Source organism: Pleurodeles waltl, chromosome 2_2 (assembly GCF_031143425.1).
Source record: "Pleurodeles waltl isolate 20211129_DDA chromosome 2_2, aPleWal1.hap1.20221129, whole genome shotgun sequence".
In the NCBI taxonomy this organism is placed as follows: domain Eukaryota; kingdom Metazoa; phylum Chordata; class Amphibia; order Caudata; family Salamandridae; genus Pleurodeles; species Pleurodeles waltl.
This window is the reverse complement of record NC_090439.1, coordinates 869,991,438-870,007,262: the sequence shown is the minus strand read 5'-3', so window position 1 is coordinate 870,007,262 and position 15,825 is coordinate 869,991,438. Positions and strand designations below refer to the sequence as shown.

Here is a 15,825-nt window from a genome sequence, read left to right as displayed (position 1 = left end):
GGTAAGGTTTTCCCTATGAGCGTGAGCGGTTTCAAAAGGTTGCATTGGCTCGAAAAATTCCCTCATTATTTTAGCATCCCAATCTTTAGCAATCTGGCTTAGTTGCGTTATTATAGGAACATATGCAAAGGTAACATCATAATTTGAATAAAAATACTGTATGTTAGTTTGACCATAAAATCTAGAGGTTACTAAACTACATGTAATCCCATATGTAAGAGGCATGTGGTGATAAGTCACCCCTTCCGTTACCGATGTCGGTATCTGTGTACACACATAACAATCTTTCGCATCCATAGTCTCAACATATTCTGTTAGTAGGCGATAGAAAACATTATACGAAAGTTCCTTCTTATCATGCAAGTGTCTCTCATCTAATTCTAGTCTTTTAAATGCGGTTAGTTCAGTGACAGTAACAGGAGCAGAAGTAGAAGCATCAATTTTCTCATTCTCACCCTTACCACGCGTTGCAAGCACTATTGCCATTATTATTAGTAGTACACATGCAGTTATCAAGCCTATACACGCATATTTACAATATTTCACTCTACTGTTTTGTGTAGCGTACTTAGTCATGATCTGTATAGAATCAGAGAGCTAGAAGCACTTATAAAGAAACGATTTAGCAATTAGTTACAAAGCTGAACGAGCGCAATGTTCACACAGTTTTCTTCAGGAGCCCAGTCACTTATCGGTTAGCAGCATTTGTCTCAATTCGGCAATAACTCAGTCTTTTATCAGTTAGCAACGTTGTCTCAAATCGGGTTTAAGAGTCAATCAGGTTATCAAAGTCTTATCAAGTTAGCAAATGTCTCATCCGGTTTAGCAATGTCTCAGCTGGTTGTATCACGTTAGATTATAACAAGCAATGTCATTTACGTGTTTTTCAGTCAATAGTGTCCATAAAACTTTTCTTTTCTATTGGTATCTCTTCTTCTTCGTTCTCGAGGCTAAGAGATACAAATTCGTCGGTCCAATCGTCATCGACTACATATGCCCATTCTGGAACGGAATATCTCCTGTTTGGTATCCTTTTCCTTTTCAATTTTGCATCTCTCTTTGATTCTGCCTCACTGGTACTTTCCTCTTTGGCCAAGTCTTTTTCTTCACTTGATGTTGGTACCACGACAGACACTTCCTTTCTTTTCTCTTTCACTCTTGGCCCTTCACTGTCGTTCAACGTTTCTCTAACTCTTAGTTTTACTGGTGATATACTTGGTCTTCTCTTTGCACTGTGTCCACTTGATGGACCTGCGATCTCTTCTGAGGAAGTTTGAACAGTTTCGTTCTGTTCTGCCTTGTCCCCTCCTTCTGGGGAGTCAATCAGGTTTTTCTTTTCTTTTTCTGTACCGTCTGCTTCTGGGAAAGCCCTCCTCTGATCAGGCTCTCCTGCTTCTTCACCTCTTTCGAGCCCTTTGTCACCGTTACTTTCTTCAGGCTCTTTGTCACTTTCAGCTGCTTCAGGCTCTTTGTTACCTTCAGCTGCTTCGTCGCTGTCTGAGGTTTCTCCTTGGTCTTCCCCAAGTGAATCGGTTGTTTCGTCCTCAGAGAATATTTCTCTCTCTTCTATTTCTGCCTGTTCGCTCCTAGTTCTGTTTTGCTCTGTCTCAGCGCTCGGCACTTTGTTATCAGGTACTGGCAGTTTCAGCGCTTCAACTTCCTCATCTGTGGGACACAACACCTTCTTTGTATGACTGGCGTGAATCCAGTTGGGAACTCCCGCACACTTCACAGCAGTAGTGGTCGTCAGGATCACTTGGAAAGGGCCTTTCCAACGGGGTTCCAGACACGACTTCCTCACGTGCTTCTTTATCACGACCCAGTCACCTGCTTTCAGTGTGTGTCCTGGACCTTGGATCAGTGACAAGGTGGTTGCTTCCACCTGGTGAGAGAAAGAGCGAACCACGTCAGCCAGACCTTTGCAGTAGTCTAACACCATATCATCTGTAATATTCAAAAGCGCGTTTGCGGGAACTGCAGGAAGTCTCATGGCCCTGCCCATGAGAATTTCATGCGGGGACAATCCAGTCTTTCTGTCAGGGGTGTTTCTCATTGACATTAACACCAAAGGCAATGCGTCAGGCCATTTCAAATTTGTTGATGCACATATTTTCGCCATTCTTGATTTCAGTGTACCATTCATCTGTTCCACCACTCCTGAGGCCTCAGGGCGATAGCTACAATGCAGTTTTTGCTCAATGTTCAGCGCTGCGCAAAGTAACTTTATCACCTCGTTATTGAAGTGACTTCCTCTATCTGATTCTAAAGAGATCGGGAATCCGAAACGTGGTATCAACTCCCTCAACAATAGTTTTGCAACTGTAAGGCTGTCATTTCTACGTGTGGGGTATGCTTCAATCCAGTGACTAAAAATGCACACAATCACCAACACATACTTCAGACCTCCATGCACAGGCATCTCAATAAAGTCCATCTGCATTCTGCTGAACGGGCCACCCGCCCTGCCAATGTGGCTCACGTTCACAACCGTTCCCTTTCCTGGGTTCATCTGCTGACAAATGACACAACGACGGCAAACTGCTTCTGCAACTTGACGGAATCTGGGGTTAAACCAATCAGTTTTGAACAATCTTATCATGGCATCTCTCCCTAGGTGAGCCTGCCCATGATAGAACCGCGCTAGCTGCGATAAGAGACTATTTGGTAAAACAAATTTTCCTTCATTTGAAACCTATAACTCATCTGGTCTCCTTGTACATTGTGACTTAATCCAGGAAACTCTTTCATCCTCCCTGACGCTATTCTGTAATGCTTTTAGTTCATCCATTGTATCCACAACCTTCAAGGCAAATGCTTCAACTGGTTCGAGTTCTGGTTCACTTATCAAATTCCATTCATCCCTGAGCAATATACAGTTCAAGGCACAAAATCTTGCGACTTGATCCGCATATGCATTTCCCAGGGAAACATAGTCCTGTCCTTTTGTATGAGCACTACACTTTACCACTGCAATTTCGTCTGGCATCTGAATGGCGTGTAACAATTCCCTTATTCTCTCCCCGTTTTTCACTGGGGACCCTAAAGAGGTCAGGAAACCTCTCTGTGACCATAGTTGCCCAAAGTCGTGCACAATTCCAAACCCGTACTGACTGTCAGTGTAAATGGTAACCTTCATCAATGTAGACAGTTGGCATGCTCTTGTAAGGGCTACAAGCTCTGCTACTTGTGCGGAATAGACTCCTTGGAGCCAGGACACTTCCAAGACACCTGTTACAGTACATACAGCATATCCTGCTTTCAAAATTCCCAATGCATCTCTTAAACATGACCCATCAACAAAAACAATTTGGTCATTTTCATCAAGCTTAGTATCCCTAATATCAGGTCGGGGTTTTGTGCAAAATTCAGTCACCTGAAGGCAGTCGTGCTCGACGTCTTCAGCGTTCTCAATTTCAGCATTTTCACCGGGAAGCAAGGTTGCTGGATTCAACGTAGTGCACCTTTTCAGCTGCACATTCGGTGAGCCCAGAATTATTGTTTCATACCTTGTGAGTCTTGCTCCAGTCATGTGTTGCGTTCGGGAGCGGGTCAAAAGTATCTCAACTGAGTGAGGGACCATGACTGTTAATGGGTGTCCCATCACTATTCCTTCACTCTGAGTGAGGCTGATACCAACTGCTGCTACGGCGCGCAAACACCCTGGCAGTGCTGCTGCGACCGGATCCAAAGTAGCTGAAAAATACGCTACTGGTCTGTTTATGCCACCATGGGCTTGGGTCAAGACAGACAAAGAACATGCATCACGTTCATGACAAAACAATGTGAAAGGCTTTGTGTAATCAGGCATACCTAAAGCTGGAGCCCTGCACATGCATTCTTTCAATTCAATAAAAGCATCCATCTCATCTCCTTTCAGCTCAATTTCATCCAAGGCATCCTTCTGGGTCAGTTTCAGTAAAGGCTTTGCTAGAGTTGAAAAGTTGGGAATCCACTGGCGACAGTAGCTCACCATCCCCAAAAACTTCCTCACCTCCCTCCTCGTCTTTGGTGGACTCATTTGAAGTACACTTGTTATTCTTTCCTTCATTATTCTCCGTGACCCTTTCTCTATTTGATGACCCAAGTATTTTACTTTCTTCTGACAGAACTGCAACTTTGAAGGAGACACCTTGTGTCCATTCCTTCCCAAATGGTTCAGTAGAGCAATGGTGTCGGCTGTGCAGCCACTTTCTGTCTTAGATGCAATCAGTAAGTCATCGATGTACTGTACTAGGGTTGACTCGAATGGCAATTCTAACGCTTCCAAGTCTTTCTTTAGAATCTGATTGAAAATTGACGGTGACTCAGAAAACCCTTGAGGAATTCGACACCAACTGTAAACTCTGTCTAAGAATTTGAAACAAAAGAGAAATTGGCTGTCCTCATGAAGAGGCACCGAAAAGAATGCTTGTGACAAGTCGATGACTGAGAACCACTCGGCATCGCAAGGGACTTGAAACATTATCACAGCTGGATTCGGTACTACAGGGCAGCATTTAATTATGATGTCATTTATTTTCCTCAAGTCCTGCACGATTCGGACCTTTCCACTCGGCTTTATTAGTCCCATGATTGGTGAATTACATGGACTGCTTAACACTTCTTTCAGTACTCCCTGTTTTACAAACTCGTCAATGAGTTGGGCGACTTTCATGAGGGTGTCTTGTGCCATGTGGTATTGTGGGGTCTGGGGAAAGGTTACATTGGGTTTTACGGTCACTTTCACTGGTTCCACTCCTTTCACCAATCCCACCTCTTTTCCTGTCATATCCCACACTTCCTTTCCGACTGTTTCCCGTAATTCAGCTGGAATATCTGCTTCAGTTATCATTGGAAAAAGGTTAATCAGAGGATATTCTTCATCGACAGTTTCCATCTCATCCCCTTCTACACTGTCCTCTTCTTCCCCATCACTGCTCGTCTGAATTCTAATTCCATTGTTCGAACACATAATCGAACATCCCAATTTGCACAATAGGTCTCTCCCTAACAGTGCTATCGGGCTTGAGTCACATACCACAAAATTATGTAACCCTTGATAGTTACCAATTCTGACTTGTACTGGATCTGTGATTGGGTTCGTCAGGTGCCTGTTTGCTACTCCCACTACTTGAACTGTTCTCCCTGAGAGTGGCAAATTTGGTACTTCAATGCTCCTAACAGTTGAACGTGTGGCTCCTGTGTCAACCAAGAATGAAACACGATGACCCATAACTCTTCCCTCCACATATGGACCCTTTTGATCAACTTCCAAGGATGCTGCAAGCACACAATTTCCCTCCTCATCTGAACTTTCACTCTCCCATACATTGTTTATTCCATTCTCACTGTGTAATGGGAACTGTTGTACGGTGCCATTTGTATTCATCACCTGACCCGAGACCTGTGGAGGAACCATCACTTGCTGCTGATTCACTGGTGCCAAAGGTATTTGCATTTGCTGATTAGGTACCATGGGAAACTGCTGTTGCATTGGCTGCATTTGCGTCATCTGCATACGGGGCATCTGCATCTGCTGCGGCTGCATGGGCTGTAATCCCTGCAGCTGATTTATGGTCTGAAAATTTGGGTTTGGACCTCTCATTTTCGGTCCCCTCATTGTCTGGAATGCGTTGACATCATTGTTTTGCTGACCAACACCTGCACCTTCCTGCACCACCATCGGGCACTCGCGTTTCCAATGCCCGACGATTCCGCACACGTGACACGGCATCACCCTTTTCATTGCCTGCACACCATTCGGAATCGCAACAGTGTTCAAAGCCGGACCATTACTCCCAAAGCCTCCTCTGCCTCTGCCTCTCGCCTGTGGCTGAAACACCATGTTTCCCTGCGGCTGCGGTATCTGCTGTTGGAACCCTTGCAACCCTTGCAGACCTGTCTGAGCTGCTTTAAGTTGCATCACCATCACTTTCTCTTTCAACCTTTTCTGTTTCACTTCAATTTCGTCGCTACAGTATTTCGCATAATTCAACACCTCATCAATCGGTTTCGACTGCCAACAAATCAAATGCGTCTTTATCATCTGACTTATCTCTGGTCTCAGCCCTTCCACAAATCTAAACACAAAATGAAGCATGTCCTTCGCCTCTATTGTTTCCGTGCCACTGTAGTTCTTGAACGCCTTCAACAACCTCTCATAGTAACCATGAATCGACTCTTTAGCCTCTTGGGCAGTTCGATCAATCTTCTGCCAATCCACATTTTTCGCGGCAACCTTCGTCTTCAAATGCTCAATCACCTTATAGTACAAGCTCATTACCATAGGTGATGGTGCTCCCGTATCCCTGTCTCTCTCTGGTTCACTTGTCGGCCAACCTACAGCCCTTTTGCAGTCTTCACACAAATCTGCCGGAACCACAATCTCAAAGAGGGTGTTCAGGTCTTCCCAAAGACATTTTGCAAGCTTCACAAACCTATCAGTCTGTTGATACCATTCAATCGGTTTCTCTCTCAGTTTGGGAAAATCATCCGTAAAAGACTGAATGTCGCTTCTGTGCCACGGTACATGTATTAATTTTCCCCCTGCTGTCTCCCTCATTGGTAACATGGTTATTGCATCACTACTCTGTGATCTTTTCTCGTTGTGCTCTGGGACACTGTCTTTCCTCTTTTCCTTTTTCTTTGCCCATCTGCTTTCCCATTTGTCTAAGCACCTCCACACTTGTGCACTCTGCAGCAATTCTCTAAGATGCGTTTTCATGCCTGCGGACCTCATGTGTTCAAAGTCTGTGGTCCCGAAATCCAATCTATAGCTCCTGCTCAAGTGTTTTGTCTTGTCTATCTCAACCCCGTTTTTGTCAGCTATTTCTTGCAACCTTCTATGTACCTTGTTCACTTCTCTCGTAATCCTGGGACATAGATACCTCAGCTATTCTTCCGAGTAGGACTCTAACCTATTCAAACCCATAGTCCCTTCCACCAATTCTTCTGCTTCCATGTTCAACCTGACCTTATTCAGATAGTCTTCTCCCTTCCCACTGGCTGAGCTTTGTGTGGAATTCAGACTGTTGAACCACTGTGTCAGCTGTTGCGCATTCAACCCCATCAGTGTAGCATTCACATCGACTGCCATTGATGGTTGCAGCAACTTTTCAGTGTTCGATGATAGCGGTATCATCAGTGGGGGACTCGACCTCACCACTGTTGACTGAGCACATATGGGACTAAACTCCATCAAGGACCCAGATCCAGTTGGCAGAGCCGCTATCGGAGTTGTCTCTGGAGTGTTTTCTATGCACCTCCTTTCCGTCCCACTCTGCACCACTGATCCTTGACCGCTCATACCTGAGTTAGCCTGAATGTACAAAGGTACCGGTGGACCTACAGTAATGGGTAGGGATATCGCATCTGGGTTCTGTCCATTCCCCAGGTTCTGAGGCACGTTCATTCCCACACTATGGGTCATCCTTGCTGGCATGCCCGTCTGACTCCCCGTCATCTGAGCATGTGCGGTTCCCCCCTGCATCTGCTTTTGAGGCATCAAAAGCTGGGTTGATTCAGCTTGTGCCAATGTTGGGTTGCGACCATTCTGTACTCCCATTACGGTTGGATCTAGAATCATTCCCGTACTGTTGTCACTGCTGTAGTACCTTGGGACCTGCGGCTGATAATTTTCTGCTGTTTTCAATATAGGCACATCTGGATATATTCTCCTAACCTGCGGTATCTGCGGGGTGAACAGTAAACTCGGGTCCTTAGATCCCGATGGCGTTTCTGAATTCGGAGTTTCATTATTCTGTACCGGTGCCGGAGGGGCAGAACTGGTACTTGGACCTTGTTCACTCTCTGCATAAGGTGGTGGACGGTCGTTCAGCAATTGCATGATGAACTCCTCATCCTCTGACTCGTCTTCTCTCCTTAACTTTTCCTCATCCTCTCTATCTTTGGAACACCTCCTGTTTGTCTTACAGGTAGCTTTCTTGCCTGTCGCCTCTTCTTCCTTAGCAATTGCGGGAAACAATTTTATCCCCTGCAATATATCTGACCTCCACACCTTCTGTGCATTATCCCACCTAGCGTCCGCTAGTGTCTTTTCTACCTTTCTTATCCTGGTCTCGAACTTCTTTTGCTGTTGCTGTCTAGCCATTAGTTCCCAAATCGCTAGAGCCTCAAACTGTGCTGGCCTTGGAGGTACCTTCATGTCGTACATCGCGAATCTCAAATTCTCTAGGATCCTTATATTGAATGTCCCATGGATCGGGAACGCTACGCTCCCATGTCTCTCTGTCAGCTTGTGCCATTGCTTTAGCACGGAGCTACCCCCCTTTCCTCCATTACAATGTAAGCTGGTGTACCTTCGGGTGGCGTCTCCTCTCCCACGCTCGCTTTAATGTAAGACTCCCCCTTCATCGCACTCTTTAATGCTTTAAAAAATTTCATTTTCTCGTCTTTTATTTCACAAAGTTTGTAATCAATAAGTGACTTTAATTCCCGGAATACTCTTCGCTTGCCTTTCCCCTTCCAATCGAGCCCCACGGACTGCGTCCAATCCGTGCGCGGCCCTTCTTTGCAACCAACCTATCCCAGCGCGGCTCCTAGTGACGTCACACTCACACACACTGCGGCTGACAAAGCCTCGCGGCTTGTCCTCCTTCACTCCGCTCCTCTCGTAACAACTTCTGGCATTTATCGCGAGCAACCAAATAATAATAAAACAGATCTGTCGGTTTACTACAGGAAGGGTAACACAATCGCTTCAGGACCTTAGGGATTTTTCACTAGCCTCGGCAGTTATTCCATCTTTCTCGGTCCCCACTTTCGCAAGCAAATCCTGACCCGCAGACTCTGCTCTCAACTTGTCAATGATCTATTCTAGTGCACTTAGAATTTGTCAAAGCCCGAAGTCGAAGTTTTCTTTCACTCCCTTAACACACGTACCGACTCGTTGACCACGTCCGGTCAACCTATTAAACCGACCAGACCACAACATAAAACAAGTGTCTCATACACTTTTCAACATACTCCGGAGTCTCTTGACCTCGCAGGGTCCGTCTCAACAACAACCACCACGTGGACCTTTTTCTGCACAAAGCGCCACATGCACATGAAGTTCGACGACTTCCCTACTCTCACACTCAGAGTCGCACCTCCGCTATTCTCTAAAATCCTCGCAACCTTTTCAAACAATCTGCGGCAATAAGCTGTGCAAGCGCAAAACCCTGACTTCACTCATACCGTCACTAGTACCGCCAACGCCGATTTCACACCTCCATTCTCTCCATTCGCAAGCTCCGAGATCCCGGGAAAGTCGCGGGGGACTTAGGGCATCATCATTCTCTCAATCTGTTTTACCCAAGAAAAATCTAATTCAACACCATATACCTCTCGAGCGGGGTCTCAAAGAGCGCAACCGTTACCTCTCGAGCGGGGTCCCAAAGGGCGAAACCGTTACCTCTCGAGTGGGGTCCCAAAGGGCGAAACCGTTACCTCTCGAGTGGGGTCCCAAAGGGCGAAACCGTCACCTCTCGAGTGGGGTCCCAAAGGGCGAAACCGTCCTCTGCTACCATCTACTGATAGAGCGTTCCGTCCTAATAAATTACCTGTATTTGGACGCTCTTGGGTCGATGAATCTTTTGACCAAGTGGGGCTCTCTTCACCCGAGATTAGTCAATTTAATCTAATCAATAATCAATAACGAACATAAGCAATGCCCTGATCAACATAACACTTCACAATTAATCCAGAAAACATTTCGGCGAACCATGACCTTTCGGCCATGAATAACCACACCAGTTCATTCAAAGTTAATGAATTTATTTCCCTATATTAACAAAGCTAGCACGATATAAATGTGTCTCAACACCAAATGATATATGTAAATGAACATTAATAGCTGTCCATAACGGCGAAAAAGATGCAATCTATGCAGCATTTGAATAACAATGCATTCGATAATAGCAACGCAAACCACTAAAACGATAATCTGTAATGGGCTAATTGCATACATTAGTCAGCATAACAAGGTCTCAAATTGCATTGTGCAACAAATGAATCCTCATCTAACCTCAAATTAGCATCTGCATGTGGGACTGCATGCAAAAAACAATTTAGCAACATTGATTTGGAAAACTCCTAACTAGGGCTCTTATCAAAAATCAGCAGTTGGTTACCTAAAAAGAAACACAATGCAATTGTACATTTTCCTTTCATATTTACCAAATTCAATCAGCATTCAAGGAAGTCTTCGTCCCACAGGTACCGGTTTCGATCAGCATGGGACGGGGCAAAGGGGCAGGGTGGACGGGGCAATTGCCTCACAGCGGCAAGATAAAAGGACAAAACTACTACTTTATGCAAAGGGGCAGATCAAAGTTAAAGTCTCTTTCTCTCGATTAGAGAAAGCATCAAAGTCTCATTCAAAATGGCGTAGAACATCAATTGGCATCGTAGAAGATGGCAAAATGACGAGGTCGGCAAGATGGGCCATAATGGCTGCAATGGGCAATAATGTCCTCCATGGGTGCAGTGGGTAATGGCCAATGGCTAATGGCTGCTTTCTTCTTGTGCACCAGGTTTAAATAAACAACAGTTCAAATCCAGTAGGGTCTTCCATTGGAGGGTTCATGGGTTGGCTTCAAATTGTCCAATCAAAAACAACAATTCACAAGCGTCTACCTAGGCATACATTATCCTTGGAGTCGGGAACGTAAGTTGCAACATATTTTACCAATTAACTCACTTTCAGAGCTTCCATTGTCTGCACCTGCAGATTGACCTTGGAGCAAAGAAGAAGATGCCAGGCTGGCACGAAACCTTAAAGATAAGCATGTGAACCGATCTCACTGGAAAAGTACAGCTTCAAGCAAGAATACACGTTTTATTAGCACATTAGAAAAACACGAGCATCTAAACCGTGAGACAAGGCAACTAGGCCGAAGCCTCCACTAAAGTTATGCTAAGTTAAAACATTTCAAACAAGCAAATCATGGCACACCTTTACGGTTATGTCAGATTAGTACAATTCTAATACATCACGTTATATAAAGCACGCTTATAAATGTTGGCGAACTACTCTAAGGGCACATTTGTCCCCGTACAATCTTTATTAGTTCGGTTAAAGTCACACTTGATTATTGCGGCACTACGTTTATGCGCTAATAAATGAAAAACCTTCGTTTCTGCGTCATCACCAGCATAGATACTGGGAGTCGCCATTTTATTTACCTATTGTTTAACTCAAAAATGAAGAGCATGGGTTTTGCCACACACTAACTAATATCCTCATCAATGTTGCCAGATTTGAACGTGGAAGCCAGGGGATGATGTAAAGTCCATAAGATATGACTCTATTCCGGGCAGGCCCCAATTTAATCTCAGGCAACACTTCTCCCGTTTTCTGCCAGATCACTGTCATGTCTGGTATATGCTGTCTGCCCTTATAGCTTTTATCATTCGTAGAACTGAGTGTGTCAAGTCATTCAGATGACAACCTTGATATAAAACCTGATGCAACACCCAGTCTGGGACAAGTGTTCACTTATCATAATGTCAAGGCAATCAAAAGAACATCCACAGATTACTCATCAAAGGGTGTTTTCTAAAAAGATGTCCCTTCATCTCCCATCTTCTAAAAAACAACTTCTGCTGGTGCTCGTAATCTGTATCCAACTTTTCTGAAACTATGTCAGAGGTTTTCATCCATAATAATTTAGTATTTAATGAGCACCACTAGCCACCCTAGGTGGAGAGAAACGTTACCCAGATCACAGATCCAGATGAGCACTGCACTAGATTCCATCTTAACAGGAGAAGCCTTCAGCAAGACTCCCAGAGGCTCTGTGAAACATTCCATTCTGCCTTCACAAACTGGTGCCAAGGTTGTGTACTCACACAGATGCAATCTCCTAGCTCTTGGCCTTGGACATGAATTAGCTGACAAGCTATTCCAAACATACAACAAACAGTGTTGTCCAGGTATGGGCACCACCTCTGAAACTCAGGCTCAGGCTGAAATTCATCTGCTAGAACTAGCATAGCGCCTAGAGATAGCACATTGGGAGTGCAAGGGCTATAAATTATGTTACTATTTTTCCCTGTTTTCACTGTTATTGAAAAGCTTAGCTGCTTTTTTTTTATTTTGTGATATTACCAATATGATGTGCACTAGATCTCTGAATTTTAAAATAACTATTTTTAAATCTATATGTTGAAATACATATTCAGTTTCTAGTGTGTAAATCATTAACAAATGATTGTTTGGATTACCACTGCTCCCTGTTAGTAATCCAAAAGCACAGACATCATTAACACCACTCAATTTATATATAAGGTGGAGTTCTGTGGGGCTACAATAACTTGTTTTTCACATTCAGTGCTGGTTCATTGAACTAAGTTCACGCATGTCACCAGTGGATGAGAAAGCAAACCTTGTAGAGCTGAGACAAAGACTCATTTTACGCAACAGAATGGTGTACGTTCCATACCCTCCGACTAGGTGCATTCTGTGAGAACTTGTACTGAGAAGACTTGAAGTTTGTCGAGGACCAAGAAGAGTAGGCATGCTGCATCCAAGGCTAATGGTTGGTGAACGCTGGGTCCGAGAACCCAGCCGATACTCTTTCACAATAATCTTGTTTTCATTGTGGGGTTGGGAGGGAGAACAGCAGGAACCAATAAAACTGCTACAGAACACGTCACTCCATGAGCAGCGTTCACTAACGTCTGACCCTAATTGCAGAAGATAACGATCTGAGTTGGAGCCAGTGTGCTGGTGCATTGTGGGCCAACAGTGGAGTCACAACAGGTCTTGGGACTCAGATTTCTTCAAATAAAAACAAGATGCAAACATCTGGGCACAACACTAGATGGCAGGAGTGTGCACAGCATGTGTAACCACAGCCACACATGCTGGTATTCAGCATTCCACCTAGGGCAGACCTGGAAGGGTGTACACATTCCATACACTTTCACTGGGTGCATTCTCTGCGAAAATGACCAAGACTTGAAGTTCGTCGAAGACCAAGGTGAGAATGTGCAGTGTTTACAAGGCTAACAGACTGTGACTGTCAGGTCTGAAATCCTTTAAGATACTCCTAATACAATAAAGTTGTTTTCATTGTGAGGTTTGAAGGGTTTGCAGCAGGAGCCAAAAAAACTTTTATAAGACACATTGGTCCGTGAGCAGCATTTACGAACATCCGAGCCTAAAGGCAGAAAAAAAACAATCGGAGGTGGAGCCATTGTGCTGGTGCATTGTGGGCCAACAATGCAATCACAACAGGTCTAGTGACTCGGATTTCTTCAAAGAAAAACAAGCTGCAAACATCTGGGAACAACACTAGATGGCAGGAGTGTGCACAGCATTTGTATCCAAAGTCCGAACATGATGCAAACATAGTTTTTGTCTTTACATTGTTAAATACTGCGAAATTCCTGGACTTTCCCGTGAGATTACACACACACACACACATACAATTCAAAGAATTGTCAGTAGCAGGAAACTGGTTTTGAGCAGAAAATGTCTTTTGGGAGCTGTCGGACATTTGCATTTTTGTTACTCAAACTAGTCTCCTTATGTTTGCATGACTTTTGTATTCAAGTTATACCCTTGTGTTTAATTTTCACACAAGAGACTGGCCATGTACATTTGGGCCAAGAAGTGTAGTTTCACTGAACGATTTTGATCATTCATACGTCTATCACAACTGTTTCCTTAAGGTCAATGTTAATTTCAAAAAGGAATTTACAAGTTTAGAAGTTGTTACTTGAAGACATGAGGTGGGAAGATTAGTTAGATCTGCTAATATGCCTCCACATCTTCCACCCTCTCAATACACCCCTAGACTATACAGAAAACATACTGCAGGTTATGTGTTTGCCTTCATAATAAACATTTCTCATTAGAATTGTTTTACTTTTCTGACAATAGGACAATTTGAATAAAGGTTATTTCCAACAGCTAACACGCAGGTAAGTTATTAAGGCATTTACATTTCATATGGCATTGTTGTTCCATATACTTATTTGAAGGGATATTGCGCTTTACCTTTTGTACTTCTCCAGGAGCGTCGCCTCTAGCTCCTTGGCGGCCTGAGCTCCAGCAGGGCAATCGGGGAAGTCATTAGGGACGTAAGGTGTTCCTTTGCAAAGGGAGTGATGCAAAGCCTCCTTTAAGCCACCAATCCGGGCGCCTCGATATATCTGAAAGGGAGTAGGCCAATCAAAAAGTTGCTGACCTTCAATAACGACATTTCTAGTGAAAGCGTAATTTAGCTGGAGACTGGTACCTTACGAACAGCCCTCAACGCACCAGACTGGTCAAGAAAATAGTTCTCACCAATAGCTCGCAAGGTGGCGCCATTCACCTATAACCGTACCACCACTCACCTGATATGACAACATCCGGGTATATCAGGCACATGCTGGCGTCAGTTCTTGGCACTTTTTCCACACGCAATGGGGCTTTCGAAAAGCAACAATAGCATCACATAACACATTTGATACCACGGGATAAGATTATGTACAGCAGTATCTAATCCAAGGAGGTGGAAGGCAGATGTGAAATCTGCGGGAGGACTAAGCACCCACAAGAACATTTCCCAAAGCAACACCTTCCTGGCAGGTGGGATTCAGGAGTGTTGCTTAACCAAGGAAATACTGCAGCGCAGCTCTGGCACGGTGTACTTCACTGCTTACTTATGCTGGAAGGGAGCGATGTTTGGCAAATGATTAAGCATGACAACGTGGCCCCTTGTAGAAATCAGCCACTGGAAACCCTCTCGTGAGAGCCGCCTCTGGTAAGGGCACAAATGCCCTCTGAAGGATCTTTTTAGGCTAAGGCATAGCAGGTATTGATAAACAGGGTGACACAGTGCAGAATAGTGTATTTTGTCACAGCTTAGCTCTTCTTAGCTCCAGCGTAGACTACAAAGAGCTGGTCATCTGCTTGGTCCTGTCGACTGCAGTTGATGTAATAAAATATGGCAACCCTGGTGTCAAATCTATGAAGCCACTCATCCTTCTTGGTTGGATGGGAGGAGGGGTGAACGATGGAAGAGTAAGAGACTGGCTCACACAAAAGGCAGGTACCACCTTAGGCAGATAGGATGTGCAGGTATGGGGGACCACCTTCTCTGGAGCGGAAAACCATGAAAGTCGGGCAAACTGAGAGGACTTGAAGTTCACCAACCCTGGGGGTAGAGAAGTCGAACTGTAAAATGGTGTAAAAGATTAAATGGATATGCCACTAGGAAAACCAACATAAAATGTAAATCCCACTGAGAAATAATAGACAGGAAGGAAAGAAGCAAAGTAAACCTTTTAGAAAATGTGCCGCAAGTAGTGATTTAAAAAAGTTTGGCTGGTCAGGAGGGAGCAAGACGGTGGGCAGGATAGCCAAATCACCCTGACTGAAGACATTGATAGATCTTGTTCAGTAAGTGTCAGAATACCTTATGCTTTATCTTGGAGGGGGCAATATGGAGACGTCTACCCAAAAAGATATACACATAAGAGTGATCATACACAAGGGGAAAAGGGGAACTGGACACAGAAGAGAGACAAAACACTGCACCTCAGCGGGTTTTCTTCAAAACTAGGAGGTGATATTGTAGTTCATTCTTCAGGAGTGACTTTCTCCAGTTTTCATGAATGATATTTCTTGTCTGGGTTGGGCTGCAAGCCACTAAAGGAGTTAACTCAAATTTAAAAATGCATTCCTGTGGGATTTTATGGTGCTGGTCAAAGGGAATATGTCAACATAGAACCACTCAAGAAAATAGAAAATAGATTTGCCAGACATCTTGAATCAATTCCGCCTTGTGTACCTACTCTTATAAGCTATGCAGAACTGGGTCTGAACTATTTGGTAGATGCAATTCACAT

General features: G+C 44.3%; 1 protein-coding gene across 2 annotated transcripts in view; it reads right to left on the bottom strand.

The window, feature by feature from the left end:
* POP1 (POP1 homolog, ribonuclease P/MRP subunit) overlaps positions 1-15,825 on the bottom strand; it is a 287,819-nt gene that overhangs the window by 26,614 nt on the left and 245,380 nt on the right. For both annotated transcript variants that reach the window (XM_069220529.1, XM_069220530.1), the window contains exon 14: positions 13,988-14,142. In XM_069220529.1, coding sequence (XP_069076630.1) covers positions 13,988-14,142 — 155 coding nt within the window. The remainder of the gene's footprint in view (positions 1-13,987; positions 14,143-15,825) is intronic.